The sequence below is a fragment of the Chiloscyllium plagiosum genome, chromosome 26 (genome assembly GCF_004010195.1).
Source record: "Chiloscyllium plagiosum isolate BGI_BamShark_2017 chromosome 26, ASM401019v2, whole genome shotgun sequence".
NCBI classification, from domain to species: Eukaryota; Metazoa; Chordata; class Chondrichthyes; order Orectolobiformes; family Hemiscylliidae; genus Chiloscyllium; species Chiloscyllium plagiosum.
In genome coordinates this window covers 44,711,690-44,730,404 of record NC_057735.1, presented here as the reverse complement: position 1 = coordinate 44,730,404, position 18,715 = coordinate 44,711,690, and the positions used below count along the sequence as shown (strand labels likewise).

At 42.4% G+C, this 18,715-nt stretch overlaps 1 protein-coding gene and 1 long non-coding RNA gene across 3 annotated transcripts in view; both read right to left on the bottom strand.

The window, feature by feature from the left end:
* The window catches only part of tmem9 (transmembrane protein 9), a 99,733-nt gene extending 93,688 nt beyond the window's left edge, over positions 1-6,045 (bottom strand). Inside the window, exon 1 of one of the 2 annotated variants that reach the window (XM_043717021.1) lies at positions 5,887-6,045. Coding sequence is in view for 1 of the 2 variants with exons in the window: in XM_043717020.1 (XP_043572955.1) it covers positions 3,034-3,102 (69 nt within the window). In the remaining variant the exon portion in view is untranslated. Of the gene's footprint in view, positions 1-3,033; positions 3,199-5,886 lie in introns of those variants that run through there. The other variant, XM_043717020.1, reaches the window with a different exon arrangement.
* Positions 6,046-8,668: 2,623 nt separating this feature from the next.
* Positions 8,669-18,391, bottom strand: LOC122563307. Its single transcript, XR_006315556.1, has 4 exons — positions 18,318-18,391; positions 14,344-14,456; positions 12,851-12,942; positions 8,669-10,134 (listed from the first exon to the last, which is right to left on the bottom strand). It is a non-coding gene; the product is annotated as an uncharacterized LOC122563307 (long non-coding RNA).
* Positions 18,392-18,715: the final 324 nt, after the last annotated feature.

Genomic DNA, 18,715 nt, shown 5'->3' with positions numbered 1-18,715 from the left:
AAGCGTACAGTTTTATGACAGTGCATGAGACATTCAGCCCAGTCTTGACTTACATAACTGACTGCAAATCATAGAATCACTAAATGTGGAAACAGGCCATTCAGCCCAACAAATCCACACCAACTTTCCAAAGAGCATCCCACCCAGACCCACCTCACTACTCTAACTCTGTAACCTTGCATTTCCTATGGTTAATGGGCAGTTTAGCACGGCCACTCCATCTGACTGGCATATCTTTGAACTGTGGGAGGAAACTGGAGCACCTGGAGCATTTCCACGCACTCATGGGGAGAATGTGCAAACGCTACAGCGGCCCGAACGTGGAATCAAACATGGGTTTTTGGTGTGGTGAAGCAGCATTGTTAACCACTGAGCCAGCGTACCTCGTATCATATCCTCTGAGTCACTGTGCTGCTTGCAAATCCTTTATATGGAGCCAATGCTTTTGTCGTTTCTACAAATAGTATAATTAGTAAGCTTGCAGAAGACACCAAAATTGATGGTGTAGAGGAGAATGACAGTGCAGTGGACAGTGCACAGGAGGTTACCTCAGAATACAACAGGACCTTACTCAGATGGGTCAATGGACCAAGGAGTGGCAGATGGAGCTTAATTTAGATAAATGTTAGGTATTGTATTTTGATAAGGCAATTAAGGCAGGACTTATACATTTAATGGTAGAGTCATAGGAAATGTTGCCAAACAAAGAGACCTTGGGAGTGCTGGTTCACAGCTCCTTGAAGGTGGAGTCACAAATAGACAAGGTAGCGAAGGCAGCATTTGGTATGCTTGCCTTCATTGGTCAGCGTATTGAATATAGGAATTTGATGGAGAAAGTGAGGATTGTAGATGCTAGAGACCAAAATCAAAGAGTACGGTGCTGGAAAAGCACGGCAGGTCAGTAAGCTTCCGAGGAGCAGGAGAGTCGACATTCCGAGCATAAGCTCTTCATCAGGAATGAGGCTTGTGGGCCAAAGGGACTGAGAGATAAATGGGAGTGAGGGTGGGGCTGGAGGAAAGGGAGCTGGGAATGAGATAGGTAGATGAAGGTGGGGGTGAAGGAGATAGATCAGAGAGGAGAGTGGGGCCAGATAGGTGGGAAGGAAGATGGACAGGTAGGACAGTGCCAAGTTGGAAGGCTGGATCTGGAATGCACTAAACAACCCCACCACCTGGTGGCAGAACACTTTATCTACCCCTCCCCCCTCCCACTCCCACTCCACCAAGGACATGCAAGTCCTGGGTCTCCTCCACTGTCAAACCCTAACCACCCGAGATGCCTGGAGGAAGAACGCCTCATCTTCTGCTGTGGGACCCTGCATCTACACGGAATCAATGTGGATTTCACCAGTTTCCTTGTTTCCCCTCTCCCCACTTTATCTCGAATCCAACCTTCCAACTCAGCACCGTCCCCTTGAACTGTACTACCTGAGCATCTTCCTTCCCACCTATCCGCCATGACATCCCTGTTGTATTCCCAGCTATCTTCCCTACAGCCCACCCCCCCTCGGGCCACAAGCCTCATTCCTGATGAAGGGCTGTTGCTCAAAATGTTGAGTGTTCTGCTCCTTGGATGCTGCCTGACTGGCTGTGCTTTCCCAGCACCACACTCTTTGATTCTGTAGGAATTGTGATGTCAGGTTGCAGCTGTACAGGGCATTGGTTAAGCCGCTTTTGGAATACTACATTGAATTCTGGTCTCCCATAGGAAAGATGTTGTTAAACTTGAAGAAAATTGAGAAAAGGTTTACAAGGATGCTGCCAGGGTTAACGGCTTTGAGCATAGTGGGAGCTGTGGTTGCTTTTTTTGGGGAGCATTGGACGCTGAGGGCTGATTTTATAGGGATTTATAAAATCATGAGAGCCATGATAGGGTGAATAGCCAAGGTGAGTTATTTTCCCCAGGATAGGGACTCCAAAACTAGAAGGCATAGGTTTAAAGTGAGAGAGGAAAGATATATATTAAAAAAAAGACACGACCCTCTCTCCCTCGTAGCCCTACACACAGATGAAAAAAAACACCATTTCAACTGGGACAACACATCTATCCTGGGACAGGCGAAGCAAAGACATGCCAGAGAATTCCTAGAGGCCTGGCACTCCAACCACAACGCCATAAACAAACACAAAGATCTAGATACCATCTATCAACCCCTCAGAAAACAAACAGGAAATGAAATCACCCTAAACCCCAGGAACCCCATCCAGGACAAACATATAAATTGAAAGCAGGAAACAATAGCGTTGCTTCACTTGGAGGTCGCCACTGACGATGTTACCTAGCCAGGTAATGAAACGTCTGGATATCAAACCTACACCCTAGACCCCTGAGAGAGGAAAGATATAAAAGGGATCTAAGGGACAACTTTTTCATGCATAGGGTAGTGCTTGTATGGAATGAGCTGCCAGAGGAAGGAGGCTGGTACATTTGAAAGGCATCTGGATGGGTATGTGAATAGTAAGGGTTTACAGGGATATGGGCCAAATGCTGACAAGTGGGATTAGATTAATTTAGGATATCTTGTCAGCACGGACAAGTTGGACTGAAGGGCCTGTTTCCATGTTGTGCAACTCTATAGAATAAGATGCTGGCATTGGCTTTGTGCCACACGCACCTGTCCTGAAAGTATTTAACGCTGTTACCAAATTGGTTGATGACAGAGAATTCTCCATTTGGGCCTGACCAAGGTTGTATTTTCCCATGCATTTGAGAACAGCTTTCAGGTGGTCTTTATGTCAAACTCTGACAGAGTCTGTGATGCAGATTCTGATGTTCAGCTGAGCCTTGTAGTTAGATACCTCACACAGAGGAGATATAACACACACACAGGTATTGACAATGTAAATGTACAAGTAGAATCTGAAAGCCTATACTGGCCCAGTATTGATACAGTGTAGGATAGCTGCTCTCGGCCCTAATGTATATACTATACAATAAGTACACATATGTGCCTGTGGAATGGAGGCCCTCCCTCTCCCTCAGGGACCTTCAGGGAGATGGAGACCACAACCTGGACTGCATTAGGGTCTTACCTTGGAGGATTCAGACAACACCAACAGCACCAGCAGACACACCATCAGGAGGAGGCTACTCCCCTTCATGGTCTCCTGACGGCTGGCGACAACGACAAACCCTGGACCCGAGAAACCAACACCTTCAGGCGCATAAACTCACCGCTGCGCAGCACCGAGCAGCAAAGCCCGCCCTTAGCCTCTTTCCATTGGTGGAACAATACCACGCCCCCGCGCAACTGCGCACGTTGATTGGCCCCTAGGGATATCGATCATTCAGCGGGCTTGTCGCCATGCTTTATGGGAGTTGTAGTTCTGTGCCTGCTCTGTATTCAACAGGGAAACAACTACAACGCCCAGAGTGCAATCTGACTATACTCAGACAAGATTCCCTGCAGTATGCAAACAGGCCCTTCAGCCCAACAAATTTACACCGACCCTCTGAAGAGTAACCCACCTAGACGCATTCTCCTACCCTATATTTACCCTTAACACTATGGGCATTTTAGCATGGCCAATTCACCTAACCTGCACATCTTTGCATTGTGGGAGGAAATCAGAGCACCCGGAGGAAACCCACATAGACACAGGGAGAATGTGCAAACTCCACACAGGCAGTTGCTCAAGGCTGGAATCAAACCATTCTCCCTGTGTCTATGTGGGTTTCCTCCGGGTGCTCCGGTTTCCTCCCACAGTCCAAAGATGTGCAGGTCAGGTGAATTGGCCATGCTAAATTGCCCGTAGTGTTAGGTGCATTAGTCAGAGGGAAATGGGTCTGGGTGGGTTACTCTTCGGAGGGTCAGTGTGGACTTGTTGGGCTGAAGAGCCTGTTTCCGCACTGTAGGGAATCTAATCAAACCCAGGTCCCTAGTGCTGCGAGGCTGCAGTGCTAACCACTGAGCCATCATGCTGTCCCCTTCTACCAATGAAACTTAAAAATCACATAACACCACGTTATAGTACAACAGATCTATTTGGAAGCACTAGCTTTCCTTCATAAGGTAGGTGCGGAGTAGGATCATCAACCAGTCTGGCTCAAGATTGGGAGACAGACAGACTCTAGCCTCACAACTTTAATACATTGTCTGAGCTGAGATGTCACCTTTTTTAATAAAACCTTAAGTTATCTGAGAATGCGACTTGAAAGAAGTTCTGGGCTTCGCATATTAATGAACTGAAACCCTTAACCCATTCTAAAAGATGAAAGACTTAATAGTGATCTCTGTCTATTCAATATGTCATTTCAGTTGCATGACACTGTGAACTATAAATTCTGTGTCCTTGTGTCTTATGATCTTACTCCACAACCACTAATGTACGAGCAGCACTCTGGACGCTAGTGCTTCCAAATAAACCTGTTGGATTGTAATCAGGTGTTGTGTGATTTTAAAAAATGTGTCCACCACAGTCCAACCACGGCATGTGCATGCAACTGTCCAACTGCAGAGCTAACCCCTGACCTTCATCTCGGAGGTTAAATTCTCAGCTTGATTTAATCAAACAATCCGTGTTTCATTTGAAAAGTATGTTTGTATTCAGAATTTTCGCACTTCCCATTATCTTGGTGCTGCTAACACATCAGAGGAACTATTGTGAGAATATGGACTGTTGTATATGTTGCCAATGTTTCTGAATTTTAGCAATAACTGAGGTAGAAATTATTTATTGATGAAATACCAATTTAGTAAAAGGTGCCCTTTTAAGTGTGATGTTTCCAGAAGAAACAGCAATCTAAGACCAAGTGTCACGTGGGAAATAGAACCCACTCACTTCACTAATTTCGATGAAATACCAATTTAGTAAAAGGTGCCCTTTTAAGTGTGATGTTTCCAGAAGAAACAGCAATCTAAGACCAAGTGTCACATGTGGGAAATAGAACCCACTCACTTCACTAATTTCAGTCCGAGACAAGATCTGAAGCAGCAGTATCATTTATCTTATGCTTGCAAGCATGGTGTCTAAAATAGACACACAGTGTTTAGCAAGTACATATCTTATATACAATTCATTTCTCTTTCCCTCCTCCCATTGCTCCTCCCCTGCTTACATCTCCCACTACTCTAGGTCCGGTTGTTTATCTCTGGCCTCATCCGGCCTTGTGCATAACAAAACGTATGTCCCGCTTGGCCATTTCACCACATCCTGCTGTGGTCCATTCTCATATATCTTCCTCCACTGCCATTGCTTCCTTGCTTGCTAAAGCAATATTTCCTTCCATTCTTTGCCCATACTGAGCCTTATGACCTCTTGATTGTGGTCTTTTTTGTCTGTGGTCCATTGTTATATATCTTCCTCCACTGCCATCTGCTTCCTTGCTTTCTAAAGCAATATTCCTTCCATTCTTTGCCCATACTGAGCCTTATGACCTCTTGATTGTGGTCTTTTTTGTCTTTGCAGAAGCGGGAAACAGATGCTTAGAACTACTGTTTGTACAAACATGTCTAGCTTAACCTACACCCCCTCCCCTTATAGCACCTTGTCTATTTGTCTGTAACATCTACCATTGTTTGCAGGCACATTTCATTCTTGTATGCACATCTGAACTAATACAAAAACAGTTATATATTTCCTTCACATAGTTTTCATTCTTGTTAACTCAGCTCTTGGCTGAAACAATTAAACACTGGTGTGAGTTCATTTACCTTGCATAAGCAATTATGATTGTAGAAGTAACACTGCTTTACCTATATCCCACACACAGATTTCAACACTGTTTGAGACTGGGTGCTGAGAATTATACTGAGGTATGGTCCATTTGCCACATTGGTATAATGGAGAATTGCCACAATAGAATTTTTCCCATTCTTGTATTTTTGATCTGACTGATTCCTCATCTAATCATGGTGATTTCATCTCTATTTCAATTCAACTTACCTCTCTTAGTTGCTTGAAGTGACCTTCTATCCTTCCCCCACTGTCATATTAACCAGTTCACAGCAATTCCATTGGTGTTTTCCATCTCACATGGCCCCTCTATTCCACGATCCACACAAAGCCATCTTCTTACCACTCACTACCCACTTCCATCCACACGTGAAGTAAACTGCCACAATGTCAATGACAACTGGATTGTCACACTCCACCTGCACAGCTTTTGGCTGCCTGTTTGTCATGATTGAATTGCAGATAACTGAATTGAATTGAATTTGCATTATTGTCACATGTACTCAAATGAGTACAGTGAAAAGTTTATAATTCGCCACTTACAGTGCCATCTTAGGTACAATGGTAATGAGGTACAGATTCTTCAGTTACAAGGCTAGTTACAGTTTAACAATGACACCAACACACGGTGTCATCTTAAGTACAAAGGTACTTCGATACAGTCCTTAGTTACAGAATAGAGAAGTGAAAAAACAAGTTACATTACAGCTATACACAGTATACCTATAGGTCAGAAAGACAAGAAGCAAAGTTAAAAAGACAAACATTGCAGTCTCTCAAGAAGGGGTCTCCACAGCAGACCATTGTAGGGGGCCTCCACGTGTTCTGACCATTGGATGTCACCATGCTCCTCACTAGGCCATTATTCCTCTGCATCAGGTCGCTGGCTGCTGGCTGCCCCGCTTCAGGCCACTGGTCATTGGCGTCCCTCCTCTGGGCCGCCGAAACTACTTCGGAGGCCATGGGTTGGAGGTCAGGGCCAGGTGTCCCAGGTCAAGTGTCAGAGAAGGCAGAAGAGGAGAAGTAAAACCACAAAAGAGGGAGAGAAAAAGAAAAAAAAAATGGTTGGAGTGGCTGGGCTCCAGCTGGAGCGTCCTATCCTACCGGCATCTTACAGAAGTAAGCTAACTGGTAACTATTAATAACTGGTATCTTCAGTGAGTGATATCCCATGCTGTGTACAATTCCCTCCTGAACCCTCTCTACTTTCCCCCCCGTGCTCCATGAATCATCCATTCCCCTGATGTTTGTCTGCAGCTCTCTCTTACTCTAATTGTTCAACCTGGCACATGGCTGTCATCTTCTCATTGACAGAAAAGACGACAGCAGAAACAGAAAACAAAAACGAAAAGAAGTGTGGGTGTTGGAAATCAGAAACAAAATGGCAGAAACAGCCTGTCAATCCTGCAAAGTCCTCTTAGTTAACATCTGGAGGGGCAAGCCAAAATTGGGAGAGCTGTCTGACAAACTAGTCAAGCAACACCACCCCCTCCCTCCCCCACCCCCCGCTAAAGTCATACTTATGGAATAATATCTTACAGACAAAGTCCCAATCACCACCATCACAATCCCTGTGTATGGACTGTTCCACTGACAGTACAGACCCCGCAGCGTAACCAGAATAGTGGTATAGAATCAGGAAACAATTGCCTGGAAGTCATGGACATTCACTCTGCTGCCCATGAAACCTCATGGTATCACATTAAACAATTCTGCTGATTGCAACTCACTGTCAATACCACCATCCCCTTCCCCTCAGAGGATGAAGCAGTATTCCTCCATGTTCAGCAACACAAGGAGGAAGCACTGAGAGTGGCAAGGTCATGCTGGGAAGGTGATAAAATAATAGTAATATCATTAGGCTAATAATCCATACCATTAGGCTTATGGTCTGGGGACACGGGCTGGAATCCCACCAAGGGGGATTGTGAAATTGGAGTTCACTAAAATATGCAATTAATAGAAAAACTAGTCCAATGGTGACCAAGGAATATTATCAGTTATCTGGTTTGCTAGATCCCTTACCTTATCTGGTATGGCCTGTATGTGAGGCCCGAGGTCTTTTATGTCTTAACAGCCTTCTGGAAATAGTTCCAGGAGTCAAGAAGCAATTAGGAACTGAAAGAAATGCAGATGCTGGAAATCAGAAACAAAAACAGGAATTGCTGTAAAAGCCCAGGAGGTCTAGCAGTATCTGTGAAGAGAAATCAGGGTTAACTTTTCAGGTCCAGTTACCCTTAGTCAGAATCAGAACCAGTTCTGATGAAAATCCTTTTCTTGGTTTGGTTATTGCAAAAAAATGCAGGTTATTATTGTGGCCACCTCCATGCGGCTGAATGAAATTTTCCAGCTCAAGGTCCTTTGCCTTGATCAATATGAAAAAGAGTTTTAAATAAAAAGGGAGCCTTTGTAGATTTTACCAATCAATAGAGCTCCGTGTTGGCACTGGGAAATCAGTATTCCCAGAGCAGTGAGGTTTGTGTGTCAGACTGCTGTTGAACAGTAGATGGCATGTGAGTATAAGGACAGTGCTTTCACACACAGTCATGCTGCAGTTTTGGACCCAGCAACTGATCCTGTTCTGAACTCAGAGCTACTGCGCAAAACACATTTGTTTTGTGAAGTCTTCAGGAAATGAGCAAAACTGGACAACATCAGAAACCACTTTCTTCTGTAGATCATCCCTCACCTCTGTTAAGTTAATGTTTATTTTTCCTATCACTATATTCACAGAATCATACCATCACCAACTCATTCATGCTGACCAGATATCCTAAATTATCCTAATCCCATTTGTCAGCATTTGGCCCATGTCCCTATAAACCCTTCTTATTCATGTACCCATCCAGATGCCTTTTAAATGTTGTTATTTTACCCGTCTCCACCACTTCCTCTGGCAGCTCATTCCATACATGTACCACTCTCTGCATGAAAGAGTTGCCCCTTCAGTCCCTTTTTTATCTTTCCCCTCTCACCTTAAACCTATGCCCTTTAGTTCTGGATTCCCTATCTTGAGAAAAAGACCTTGGCCATTCACCCTAACCATGCCCCTCATGATTTTACAAAGTCAATCCTCAGCCCTGACAATTCAGAGAAAATAACCTCAGCCTATTCCACCTCTATCATTTTACTCAAACCCTCCAACCCTGGCAACATGTCAAACACACGGAATAGGTTTGCCATGCTTATGGAGAGGTAATTAGGAGGTCCTACTGTGAGCTTTCCTCTTCACTGGCAAATGGATCTTCTTCCATTGAAGGCACTGTCCTGCTGAAAAATGGAGTACGTTCAGTAACAGAGTGACCAACTGCCCCAATTTTTAAAGGAATTGTTCCTCATTTAGAATTTTTTTTTTAAAAGTAATGATTCAAGGCATGTAGGCCTCCTTGACTGGACCAGCAGTTATTCCACTTCCCTCATGGCCCCTGAGAAGGTGGTGCTCACCTCCCTTCTGAGCTGGTCCAGTCCTTTTGGAGTAGATGCATCCACAATACTGTTAGGGAGGAAGTTCTATGATTTTGACCCAATGACACCAGCTGAACAACAATATATTTCCAAGTCAGGATGATGACTGGCTTAAAGGGGAAGCTTTGCCCTTATTCTGCTAGGTAATAGTGGTTTGAGGTTTGGAAAGTGCTATTGAAGAAGCCTTAGAGAGTTTCTGCAGTGCATCTTGTAGCTGGTACACACTGTGTGTCAGTGATGGAGAGAGTGAATGTTGAAGATATTGGATGGTGCAGCTTAATAGGTTAATGTTAATATGGAAATAAGATAGGCTACACCATCACTGATGTAAGAACTCATGAGTACATGTATTCACCATAACTACTGGGAGACAGGTCTATTTAGAAGCCACATGTTAGGTCCTGTCCCATAATAGAAGAAAACATTCAATAAAAAGTAATGTTTACTGACAATCAAGTCCCTTCTAGTCTGTTTCATTTCTAGTCCTGGATGCAATCACACAAAAATCACAGGCAGTGATGATACAGATGGGGTGTCAAACAAGCCGACTGCTTTGTCCTGGATGGTGTTGAGTTTCTTGAGTGTTGTTAAAGTTGTACTCATCCAGGCAAATGGACAGTATTCCATCACAATCCTGACCAACGTTCCCTGTAATATTTGTGTGATTACATTGACCTCCGAGTTCCATGAGTGGCAACAGGGGGTTCTGAAAGTGGAATCCATTCACCTCAAGTCATTATTTTATTGAATAGTCAGGCAGATACAAGGGATGTGTGGCCTTCTCCTGCGCCTATTTTGTAGATTCATATATACCGGTCCAGTTTCTGATCAATAGCAACCCTCATGGGACTGTTGGTGGGGGATTAAGTGATGGTAATGCTGTTAAATGTCATGGGCAAATAATTAGATTTTCTCTTGCTGGGGATGGTCATTGCCTGGGGCTTGAGTCACTTGCGTCTTATTAGTCCAAGCCTGAAGGTTGCCTGAATCTTGCTGCACATGAACAGAGACAGATTTGATATTTGCGGAATACTGAACAATGTGAACATCCTTCATTCTGACTGTTTGATGGGAGAGAGGGTATTGATGAAGCAACTGAAGGGAGTTAAAACAGACCACTAGGAGGAATTATGATCTCACCTCACCACCCCTGCCCCCAAGACCACAACCACCACCCTCAAAGCTCATGGTCATTGGCTCTCCCCACCCACCCACCTCACTCCTTCCTCTGATCATGTGCCCTTTGTTTTATTTCATGAAGAGTTGGTTACCCAGCTCTGTAAAGACTCTGACCAATTTTTATAGATGCATCATAGAAAGCATTCTATTTGAATGCATCATGGCTTGGTATGGTAACCTCTCTGCCCAGGACCGTAACAAACAACAGAGAGTTGTGAACACAGCCAAGTCCATCATGCAAGCCAACCTTCCACCATTTACTCCATCTACACTTCCCGCTGCTTCAGGATGGCAGCCAATATAATTAAACACTCCTCCCACCCTGGTTATAATTTCTTCCAACCTCTTCTGTCAGACAGAAGATACAAAAGCTTAAACACACAGACCAACAGATTCAGGAACAGCTTCTTCACTGCTGTCATTAGACATATGAATGGACCTTTCAAATTTAATGTTGATCTCACACTTTGTGTACCTTCTCTACAGCCATTGTATTTCACACTCTGTTCTGTGACCCTAATGCACTTTGTATGGTATAATCTACCTGTACTACATGCAAAACACGACATTTCACTATACCTAGCTACATGGGACAATAATAAATAAATAAATAAATTTAAACCAGTGTTCTGTGAGAATGAAACCCTGTCGTTTTGCCTGTCGCTGCTCACTTGTCTCTCTATTACTGTTCAAGCTGTTGGCCGTGTCAACTTAATGGCAGCTTTCAATAGACATACCGTCATATTTGCAGCAGGCGCCAGTTCTTGCTGATGTTAAATGTTTATTTGGTCTTGCTTCCCCACTTCACCATCAGGGCCCTATGGAACTGCAGTGAGAATGCCATTCCTGCACCTGAAAGGCCTTCACTGTGGTTGGAGCTTATGTCATAACTTCCTGGTAGTCTCAGATTCCCAGAAGCAGCATAGCCTGGGATAACGGCCAATATAATTCTTTCATGAATTCATTCCCAGCTGGATTAAAGAAAATTTCTGGCTAAGGAACAGCTTACCTCTGCTGATCTGGCAGCAACTGCACGTTATTATCTCTCATTGCAGTTTAGCAGTTATTTTCATTGGCTCCAGAGGCCTGGACAAATAGAGCCATACAGCATGGAAACAGACCGTTCAGTCCAACTAGTCCATGCCGACTATGTTCCCAAACAAACTAGTCCCACCTGCCTGCATTTGACGAAATTCCTCCAAATCTTTCCTTTTCATGTGTTTATTCAAATGCCTTTTAAATGATATAACTGTATCTGCATCTACCACTTCCTCTGATGTTTCATTCCACACATATGTCATCCTCTGTAAAAAAGTTGCCCCTCGCGTCCTTTTTAAATCTTTCTCTTCTCACCTTAAAAATATGCCCCTTAGTTTGAACTCTATAATGTAACAAAATGTGAATTCCCAGCCCACATGCAATTAGACTTTTTTTAGAATTTTAATTCAGTTTTAAGGAGCTCAGAAATCAAATGTCTGACTAGGCTCAGTTGAGGTTTCACCCTATGAGATAGAGGCCAGAGAGAAAATTGGAAAGAACAATTTAGTTATGTTAGTCAAGCTGTTCAGAAAAAATTATGACACATTTTCAAGGAGGTGGGACTTGAACCTGAACTTCTAGCCTAGAGATAGGGACACTACCACTATGCCACAACACTCCTAGTTACACTATGTAACATTTGAAAATGTAAGTATTAATTGAGACTGTCACTTTGATTGTCAGATGTCACAAGCTTTTGGAGCACTGCTCCTTCGTCAGGTGAATTCTAATCCTGCGAATTTTGGCAGTGCATAGGGGCTGGTAAGTATGGCAAGTTTATTGTGTACTTGAAGGGACATCAATGGTATTTAGATTCATCAGGTTTGACAATGAGGGATGAGAATTCATGTGCGAGATTTCTTGGAGGTCCAGTGAATTCATGCAGCTGCAGCTTTTCCATACTACATTCAAAATCAGAGTTTCTTTTCAGACAATACACTGAAGGAATACTGCTATTAGCAAAGATATTCCAAATGTGGCTGACCACAAGTTAAACCAGACAAAGCTTTTGGAAAATGCTTTAAACTTAATTCTTTATAAAAAGTAACTCACAAATATGATTCTCAACAATAGTTGCAAATCTGTTGCTAATATCCTTGGAAACTGACTATAACAATGAGTTTCTAGTGGAAAAAACTACCCTAAGATATATCAATTTTAGTCTAAAACGTTCCAATTAATCAGTGCAGGGACCAAATATGGTTATAGCTTTGGCATGTTAATTGATATACTCTGGCCATCAAGTTTGTTGAAGGAGTTTAGAAAGGCCATCAATGTTATCTGAAGCACAAAATTGGAGAAGGGGATCTGTAGATGTTTCAGCCTGAAGGAAGGCCTCAGTCATGTTTGCAGCCCCAGAGTTATTCTCTGTAAATATGGCATTAGGCTACAGATCAGCCCTGATCTTATTGAATGGTGGAACAGGCTTGATGGGTTGAATGGCCTACTCCTGTTCCTATGTTAAGTAGTATGTGAAGTTGCTTTAACTCACAGTAAATAAGTTTCCATCATCTGGTGGTATCTTTGGATACTGTGAATTTCTTGTCTTGAGGAGACCATAATAGGGATCATTATGGACTCATTCTATGAACAAAGATAAAAACAGATAATTCCTGGATATACACAACAGTTTGGCAGCAACTGTGGAGAAAGAAATAAAGTTAAACTTTCAGAATTATGAACTTTCATCAGAACTTTGACAAAGGTCATCAAATGAAGTGCAATTGGATTTATAGTTAAAACCTTGGTCAAAGAAATAGAATTTTAAAGAATGCCTTAAATAGGAATGCGAGGCATGGAGGATATGCCAAAGCTCAGAATAGTAGTGACACAGTCACTGATAGGGAAGTGATTATAGACAGGGATGCTCAAGTGGCCAGAATTGCAATGAATGTGGATATCACAGAGGATAGTGGGGGCTGGATGAAATAGGGAGGAGTGAGACATGGAGGGATTTCAAAACAAGTTTCAGAAGTTTAAAACTAAAGCATCATTTGGTTGGGAGATGGTATGGATGAGTGAGTAAGGGTGAAAGGGACATAGTAAGAATAAGGATGTGGGTAGCCACGTTTTGCATGACCTCAAGTTTATGGAAAGTCAAACATGGAGTGCAAGCCAGGAATGTATTTGAGTTGTCAAGTCACAAAGCCTGGAGTCTCGTCCTCTTATGAGACTCATTTAAACTTATCTTTCTGACCAAGCATTTAGTCCCCAGTCCTGTTATCTCCTCCTTTGATTAGGTGTCAACTTTTACCACCGATGATACTCTCATGAAGTGCCCTTGTGTGTTTACCTACAAATGCAAGATATTGTTATTATAAATTAGGGGTAGGTTTAGCATTGCTCTGACAAGCAACATGAAATAAGACCTTGTGGAAGGGGATAGCTCTCTACATTAGTGTGTTAAACGAAGATCACAACATGAATAATGGTCAACTCCCAAAATTCCATTTTATTGTCTCCACGTTGCTGAGAATGGGTCTCCTTAACTTTATTTCAGGATAGGAATAAGAAACCGTTTGGGAATTGAATGATTGTCCTTTGGAGGTTAAAGTAGCAAGTGACTAAACTGGAAATGAGTTACATGAATTAAAATAAATAAGAAAGCTTAGAGAGATTTTTTTGATGTGCCATGCTTCATTTTCTGTTGGATAAAGCAGACTTCAGCGTGACTCATTCAACAGAATTGTTCCGGGAAAATTGTTCATTATGGTAAAACATTAAAATTACAGATTTGGCAGTAAGAAGGGAGGCTGGAATTTTGTTGTTAACCCAAAGCATATTAGAGTTGTGAATTATGTTAGCATGGAAGGATATGGGGACAGATTGCCAGTTGCCTTGCAATGAGCCAGCAGGGATTTGATGGACTGAATGGTCACTTACTATGTTGTAATGACAACATTCTACTAAAGCAGGCAAAGAACTTATCACTTCTCCACAGCATCATCGTATCACTGTTCATTATTTCAGGATATCCCCACATACCATGCAACTACTGGAGTTCTTTTGAGATAGTGGGCCGGATGTTCATCTCACTGTCAGACTTGTAATGTTTATTTCCAAGGACTGACCTCATCTGTGTCTGTGCCGGACATCCTCTGCAATTTACAGGGAGAAACCTATTAGTGGCCAAATACTGCATTCACAGCCCAAATAGGTGATGAGGAGTTGGGTGTTATGATCTTCATGGCGAAAAAACCCCCAAAATAACCAACTTTACCAAACAACTCTCCCAGCCTAATTAATCACTAAGAAGTTGTCACATTCTTACTCAAAGTGCTGACAACCTTCTCCCTCCAGCTCTCCCTTTACTCACTGTTTGCCTTATGTGCACCTCATATTTTAACTTTCTTTTTGTTAGTAGTGCTTCCAGATCCATAAGACCAGAAGAAATTAGAACAGGAGTAGGCCATTCAGCACCTTGGGCCTGCTTCACCATTCCACAGAATCATGACTGATTCTACGTTCCCCACGTCCACTTGCTTGCATTTTCCCTATAGCCTTTTCCCTGCTGATCAAGAATATACTTATTTCAGCCTTAAATATACACAATGACTCTGCCCCATGACTGCCTGTGGTAAGGAGTTCCAAAGACTTACAACTCTCTGAGAGAAAAAAATTCTCCTCATCTCAGTTTTAAATTGACACTCCTTAATTCTAAGACTATTGCCTCTGGTCCTATATTCTTCCCAAGTAGAACCACTTTCTCAGCATTTATCCTGTGAAGCCCCATTAGAAACCAATATGTTTCAATGAGATCACCTCTCATTCTTTTAAATTCCAATGAGTAGAATCCTAAACTGTTTACCCTTTACTCATAAGACAATCCCACCGTACTGAGGATCATCTGAGGAAAAACTCTCTGAACTGCCTCCAGTGAAATAATATCTTCCATTAAATAAGGGAACCAAAACTGCTCACTGTACTCCATATGTGGACTCACCAGCACCCTGTGTGGTTGCAGTAAGAATTGCGTATGTTTATATTCCAGTCCTTTAGAAATTAAAGGCCAACATTTCAATAGCCTTCCTGACACATGCTGCTCCTGTGTGCTAGCTTTCTGTGTTTCATGTCCCTTTGTGTTGTAGCTTTCTGCAGTTTTTTTCCACTTAAATAATACTGTTCTTTTGTTCTTCCTTCTAAAATGAACAATCTCACATTTTCTCATTTTACTCCATTTACAAACTTTTTGCCCACTTACTTACCTATTATCTCTCTATAACCTGTTTGTATTCTTCTCGCAACACTTTCCACCTATTTTTATGTTGTCTACAATCATCTGCAGTGCAGTATATTTGCTTTCTTCCTCTAAGTCATTAATATACATTGTGAATAGTTGCAGTCCCAGTACTGACACCCGTGGACCCAATAATCTCAGATCACCAACCTGAAAACAAAACCCTTATTTCCACTCACTGTTTCTTGCCCATGAGCCAATTCTCTGTCAATAACACATCCTGGAAGCCCAACTACAATACATCTAGTTCCCCTTTATCCACTTTGGTTGAAACTTCCTCAAAAAACCCTAATAAATTAGTCAGCGACAATTTCCCTTTTATGAAACTGATTCTGTCTGATTCGACTAAGATTTTACAAACCCATCTATTAATTCAGAATTAAAATCAACCCATTGTTACTGTGATAATATACATGTACAGCTGGAGGATCACAAGTTGTGTTCCTCAAAGGCCAACAGAGAACCTGATATGAAATGTTTTATGGAGTTTTGGTGCATTACTGCTTCATGCTAGATTCTTCTGAATAAATAATAGTGTCTGTACAATGCACACTGTTATAAATGTGTAAGTTGGTCAGCAATCTGCAGTGTAAAGGAGATAGCCCAGGAACACTAAATTGCCATATGTTGCTGAATGATTTGTGTTGTTCCATTGGCCTCAAAAACTAGTGTCATTTGTGATTTAGAGAAAGGTTGTTGCATTTTCACATTAATTGCTCATTAAACTCACCACGAAGATTTGAGTCTAATAATTAACAAGTTTTGTACTCTTTTAACAATGTGCTGATGCTTGTGGTGACTGGAATTTGACTTCTCTTGCCAAGAAAATGAATGATTACATGGAAAAGCAAACTATTGAGGACATTGGAACTTGAAATAAAATTAGAAATTTCTGGAGGTACTCGACGTGGTCTGGCAGTATTTGTGGAGAGACAAATAAAGCTAATATTTCAGCCCATTGATCCCAATCCACAGATGCTGCCTGACCTGCTGAGTATTCCAGTATGTTCTGTTTTTATTGTAAGTGTTGAGTCTCAGTATTTCAAGTTCTGAATTGTCTTAAGTAATGCACTATGGATATACATTCATCACTTGAATAGTAGTGGTTCAAGTAGGCAGCTCACTACCACTAATTAGGGATGGACACTTAATGATGGCTTAGTCAGTGATACTCACATTAGTTTGGTCCACTGATAATCCATTTCTATCTCTTATTTCTCCTAATTTTCTTCCCTCTATTTATTTCTCTTTCTGTAACTGATTGGACATTGAATTCATTCATCGTAATCCACCCTCCTTCTTTGACCGTTTTCACTGTAATAGTTTCACTTTGTTAAGGAGCTGCACCATTTCTTCTGTTGTTCACCAATGCAACAGATGCTTTACTCTTGCTGGATCCTGCAATTCACTGCTTTAGTCTTTAGGATCCAGGTCCTCACTGCTTTACTTCACCTTGGGCAAACTTTGTTTCTGATGTGTGTACGGCGACTGAGTCAGAGAGATTCTGGTGCTTACTGAAGTATAGATGCTTCCAAATATATGTGTTCCATGCTTTGTGGCATGTTCTGAACTCCCACTTTAATTCTGGGATCTGGTTGAATGTTATGAAATGCACCCCCAAAGACCTCAGTGAAAAGATGTGGGATGTATGGGCAATGAAAGATATTGCTGTTACTTTGTAAAACAGCACAGGGGAATGGTGAAGTTATGTGTTTGGAAAACAGCCCTTTCTCAAGACAGGGGAATCCTTCAGCTCTAAGGTTACCGTTTCTCAATGGCTCTCCTTTGATGGATTGTGACATACACAAGTTCATGGAAACAGCTCAATTTAGTTAATGGCCTGTATTATCTAATTCTGTCAGGCAATGGAAGACGTAACCTAGATCTCTGTTCAATTTATAGAAAATAATCACAGCAAGTTCATAAACTATGATTGATTACAGATGAAAAAACACAGGGCTAACAAATAGCATATGCTCGAAACCTTGTTCCATTTGTCTTAAATTTCAGCAGCAACTACAATTCCTGAGCTGGTGATGCTCAGCAGTTGCAGGTCAATCCTTTCCCAAATAGATTTCAAACATTGTGCTCCAGTGCTGAGGGTATTTGGTTAAGCATTAATTCTTGAACTTTTGTGTATGTGCTATAAGCTCTCGACTAAATCTGCTGCCTGTTCTGTACTATCCTGTGGCTTTAAGGATGTATTTCTACTTAGATGTCATGAAATAGAAATACACACTGGTGTTAAATGGCCATTATCATAGATTGAAAAGGAATGTGTCACAGTACAACAGGCCAGTCCTAATACTCACCCGAACATTCCAGTTCAACCTTAACTGAGAGGTAACAAATAATGAATAATATGCACTTGCAGTGTCAAGGTGTCAAATGCTGGAAAATGGAATTGGAATAATTAGGTGGTTGGTTTTGACTAGCACCAATGTGATGACCGAAAAGCTTTTTTCTGTGCTGTAGATCTCTATGACTCCACACTCAAATCCTTGAATAACCTGAATCACAGACCTGGTTCTCATTCACTCATTGTCATTTCCCATAACAGCCAGAGGTTGGAGCTACCATTCCATTGAAGAATACCAGTGAGCTTGTGGAGTTGGGCGGCTGGTCAGAGGTCTTCCAACTTAAAGGGGTCAGCAGCCAGGAAGTGAGAAAGAGTGGGGACTCCAAAGCAGAGGCACTTGCTCCAATTCCTTTAAACACTCACAAGAAAAATGGGTTTCTCAGCTTGACCACAGCATGGGAGAAGGAATCCTCCATGGGATGGCCTGCCACAGCTGCTGCACCTACCTAAAGTTAGATTAGATTACTTACAGTGTGGAAACAGGCCCTTCGGCCCAACAAGTCCACACCGCCCCGCCGAAGCACAACCCACCCATACCCCTACATTTACCCCTTACCTAACACTACGGGCAATTTAGCATGGCCAATTCACCTGACCTGCACGTCGTTGGACTGTGGGAGGAAACCGGAGCACCCGGAGGAAACCCACGCAGACACGGGGAGAACGTGCAAACTCCACACAGTCAGTCGCCTGAGGTGGGAATTGAACCCGGGTCTCTGGCGCTGTGAGGCAGCAGTGCTAACCACTGTGCCACCGTGCTG